Source organism: Limulus polyphemus, unplaced genomic scaffold (genome assembly GCF_000517525.1).
Source record: "Limulus polyphemus unplaced genomic scaffold, Limulus_polyphemus-2.1.2 Scaffold277, whole genome shotgun sequence".
Classification (NCBI taxonomy): Eukaryota; Metazoa; Arthropoda; class Merostomata; order Xiphosura; family Limulidae; genus Limulus; species Limulus polyphemus.
Genome location: NW_013665887.1, coordinates 1 through 4,780, shown reverse-complemented (window position 1 = coordinate 4,780; position 4,780 = coordinate 1). Strand labels below are relative to the sequence as shown.

Below are 4,780 nucleotides of genomic sequence, written 5' to 3'. Positions count from 1 at the left end.
TGTAATATATGACGAGTGATCACGTTTCCTCGGATCGTGCATGTTATTTCAATTACATATTGTAATATATGACGAGTGATCACGTTTCCTCGGATCGTGCATGTTATTTCAATTACATATTGTAATATATGACGAGCGATCACGTTTCCTCGGATCGTGCATGTTATTTCAATTACATATTGTAACATATGACGAGTGATCACGTTTCCTCGGATCGTGTGTTTTAAACATCATAAACTGATAACCCTAGTCGTAAGGTAAAACCAGTATTTTTGGAGTTTACACATTAAATAAAGAATCAAAATGTCAACGACTTAGTATCCTTTTACCTCGTTCCACACGCCCTTTGTAAACTTAAATCCTATTTAATGAGATGTAGTCAGACAAAATATAATGTAAATTGTGTATAAATGATCATCTCTATTATAACAGCAAAGTGGCAAACACAAATATCATGAACAATGTTCAAACAACATTTTCTTGTCACCTGTGGGATAGGTTTTGCAATCGAATTAAAATAATGGTTATAATCCATGCTTGAGAGCTTATAACGCAAACATTTACAGTTTGATCACTGCGGTGGGCACAGCGCAGATGACCCACTTTATAGTTTTGTGCTTGAACAAAAAATCGAACAAGCCAGACGTGACGAGTTTGTTCTGAACACCGCTGTATAATATATTTATCTCTAGTTATTTCTAATGCATATTCGTAATGAAAACAAGTATAACCGCATTTTTTAATCTAACCAAGATTGTTTTAATAAATCGTGCCGTTTTCGAAGGCAACGCTTAATGCATGCAGAACGAAAGTTGTCAGAAAACGGCATAAGGTTAAACCTTAAGCAAGTTTCTTTGTTGTCATTTGTTTTTGGCTAAGACATTTTAGCTGTTTTGGCTTCTGAAGAAGGTTTGTCGAAAGTGTTATGCCAAATAAATGTAAACAAAAAAGATTCACAATAGAAATATGATTTAAGGTTAATGCAAAGTTATTTACACGTAGTCACTTGATCACCGCAACAATAATAACCTCGGGGACCCAGAGTGTGGACAGGCATGTGTAGTGATTTACACGTAGTCACTTGATCACCGCAACAACAATAACCTCGTGGACCCAGAATGTGAACTGGCAAGTGTAGTGATTTACACGTAGTCACTTGATCACCGCAACAATAATAACCTCGGGGACCCAGAGTGTGGACTGGCAAGTGTAGTTATTTACACGTAGTCACTTGATCATCGCAACAACAATAACCTCGTGGACCTAGAGTGTGGACTGGCAAGTGTAGTGATTTACACGTAGTCACTTGATCACCGCATTAATGATAACCTCGGGGACCCAGAGTGTGGACTGGCAAGTGTAGTGATTTACACGTAGTCACTTGATCACCGCAACAATAATAACCTCGGGGACCCAGAGTGTGGACTGGCAAGTGTAGTGATTTACACGTAGTCACTTGATCACCGCAACAACAATTACCCCGTGGACCCAGAATGTGGACTGGCAAGTGTAGTTATTTACATATAGTCACTTGATCACCGCAACAACAATAACCTCGGGGACCCAGAGTGTGGACTGGCAAGTGTAGTGATTTCCTCGTAGTCACTTGATCATCGCTTCAACAATAACCTCGGGTACCCAGAGTGTGGACTGGCAAGTGTAGTGATTTACACGTAGTCACTTGATCACCGCAACAACAATAACCTCGTGGACCCAGAATGTGGACTGGCAAGTGTAGTGATTTATTTCCTGTTAAATGAAATAGGTAAGACTAGTTGTTTGTAGTTAAACACAAAGCTACACAATGGGCTATCTGTGCACTGCCCACCACGGGTATCGAAACCCAGTTTCTAGCGTTGTAAGTTTGCAGACATACCGCTGTGCCACTGGAGGGTAAGACTAGTTGTGAAGTCATTTTTTTCAGAACTTAAAATGAATCTGAAAAAGTACGAAAAATCTCTTACACAATTCGCATCCTCTCAGCGTCCAATCAATCACACAAAATATTACACTTCTTTGGTGGTACTTCCTACATCGTGTGGCTGTCATAAAATAGCCCCATATTCAAGATAATGATGGTTATAATACCCCATGAGATAGTTTACACTACTTTTGATCGAGTCCTGCCAGACAGTGTAGTTTTTCTAGTTTCACACAAAAAAGCGATGACAAATGGAAGGGAGCAGTCCTGATTATAGTAAGTTTAAACAAGTATGATGTTAGAGCTAAACAACCATGATGATATTCAATACTGAATAGTTATAGTAATAGCTAGAACTAAAGAACTATGATGATATTCAATGTTGATTGAATATAAAAATAGTTAAGACTAACTAACTATGACGATAACCAGGATTAAATAATTATGACAATAGCTAGTATTAAACAACTTTGGTGATAACCAGGCTTAAATAATTATGACAATAGTTAGTATTAAACATAAAATGAAAATTATGATCAGATAACTATACAAGTACAAGGGCATTATTCATTATATGCAGGTTTAAACAGCTATGATATTTGAACTAGATCGATTACTGTCATTCAGATATAATTGTTTATTCACACCCGTCACAAATGCATTCATCTCCGCTATTTTACGATAATAATAATATTAAAAAAAGATCGAGAACCTTACCATCAATATATTTATTAACGTGATAGTAATACATTTCTTCACTTTTACCCGAACGATTTACGTGTGATAGTACATTTTGTTTGGAGAAGAAAATTGAACTATAGGGTCGAATATTTATCTGTTATTACTATTATTTATCTAACAGCCTGACAGCGACGAGTGGAGAAAGCGGGCGCGGCTTGTGACGGAATGAATGACGTAAGGGCTCGCGCTTGTTCGCAGATAGTTTCGTGTAACGCGGCATTGGGTAAACACCACACGCGTTCCTTCGACTTGCAGTATTGGCATCAAGAGACAAGCCTTACGACCACAGATTTTGGTGGAGTAAGTAAAAGAACAAATCAGAAGTAAAGCTACCTAATCTTTTCCAAAATAGAATACGGACCTTTCGACGAGAAGATATCTCTAAAATAATAATAATAATATATTTCTTTTGGAAATCTTTGAATTGTTGTGGCAATCTTTACTGTCGATTGATTGATAGAGATTTAACGAATGCGCTCACTTTACCTTCTTGTTAATCTGCAAAACTGCAAATGAATGACTTTTCTTGTTGTTTCTGAGTGATGGTAACGCCTAGAAAGAGAGAATGCACAAAGTGAGTCTTGCTGTAAGTTATAAAACAGAACACTGATAAAACAGATCTTCAAGATGATCTCATAAGAAGACCCGTTATCTGTGTTAGTTTTTTTTTGGTGCTTGTTTCTTTGAAAAGTGGTAATAAACATATATTACAATGAAGTGGTCCTTCGCTTACTTAACACTACTTACTCTATTATGTTACTTATTGGAAGCTAAAAGTTATGCTGAAGGAGGAACTTTAAGGAGATCTCTTGTTCCAAACAAAAGTTCCATCACGATACGACGAGAGTCTCTTTATGAAAGAGAACGAACAACGTCCACTCTGAATATTATTGTCTTGGCTCCAAGCAATGATAAGTTACCTTATTCTCTACATAAAATCGTACCTGGAGTCTTGTATGCCATCCAAACCTTGAAAAGTAAAGGTCTGTATGAACGCTTAGGAGGTCGTCTAATCCAAATCATTTACAAAGATACGGACTGTTCTTCAACAACAGGACCTCTGGCAGCGTTTGACTTTTATGTATCTGGAACAGCAGACGTTTTTCTTGGCCCTCTTTGCCCATACGTGCTGGCACCTGTAGCAAGGTATTCAGCTACCTGGAATATTCCGCTTTTGACTGCTGGAGGTCAAAATAGTAACTTTGATTCCAAATATCCTCATTATCGTCTAACGACTCGTATGAACGGGTCCTACTCTCAAATCGGACATCTGTTCCTGGAACTGTTACAAAGTTTCACTGGAAAACGGTAGCTCTGTTGTTCCACGATTTCCGGGATCAGTCTTTAGGTCACTCCAACTGTTTCTTCACCTTTGGGGCTGTGTACACGGCTCTAGGTCGACAGTCTTTTAATGAGGTTTTTGACGAAACAAAACCGAGGAAAAAGACTTTCACAAACTACTCAAGAAAATATCAACAAAGGCTCGCAGTGAGTATCCACAGAGTTCAGTACTTAAATCTACTACTGTTAGATGAAAAAGTTATTTATAAAAAATGTTAGATGACACTGTAATTTAAACTATTAGTAAACAGGAAAGTCAACTTACCTTGATATTGTTTATTGTTATTCTATTGTATATTATTCGAATTATTTTTTATAAATGTCGGTTATTTATATAATACTGCGTGTAAGAGAAATGCTATAAATGCACAATAAAATCGCGTTCACAAATCAACTAAACCACGTTTAAGGTCCGTTTGTTGTTAAGCACAAAGCTAAACAATAGACTATCATGCACAATAAGATCGCGTTCACAAATCAACTAAACCACGTTTAAGGTCCGTTTGTTGTTAAGCACAAAGCTAAACAATAGACTATCATGCACAATAAGATTGCGTTCACAAATCAACTAAAGCACGTTTAAGGCCCGTTTTTGTTAAGCACAAAGCTAAACAATAGACTATCATGCACAATAAGATCGCGTTCACAAATCAACTAAAGCACGTTTAAGGTATGTTTATTGTTTAGCACAAAGATATTGAGTTAGTAAACGAACTTTTGAGTAGAAGTAAAGAAGTGTGTTATATATGCCATATCCAATGCTGACTAGGCCTTACG

At 37.1% G+C, this 4,780-nt stretch overlaps 1 protein-coding gene across 1 annotated transcript; it reads left to right on the top strand.

Annotated features, from left to right (window-relative positions):
* The first annotated feature begins 3,374 nt into the window (after window positions 1-3,374).
* LOC106456973 (atrial natriuretic peptide receptor 3-like) lies at window positions 3,375-4,125 on the top strand. Its single transcript, XM_013916356.2, has one exon. The coding sequence runs from the start codon at window positions 3,375-3,377 to the stop codon at window positions 3,972-3,974; it is 600 nt and encodes a 199-aa protein (XP_013771810.1). The 3' UTR covers window positions 3,975-4,125.
* Window positions 4,126-4,780: the final 655 nt, after the last annotated feature.

Excerpts from the sequence above, each read along its gene's own strand:
- LOC106456973 (XM_013916356.2), top strand. The coding sequence starts at position 3,375 with ATGAAGTGGTCCTTCGCTTACTTAACACTACTTACTCTATTATGTTAC.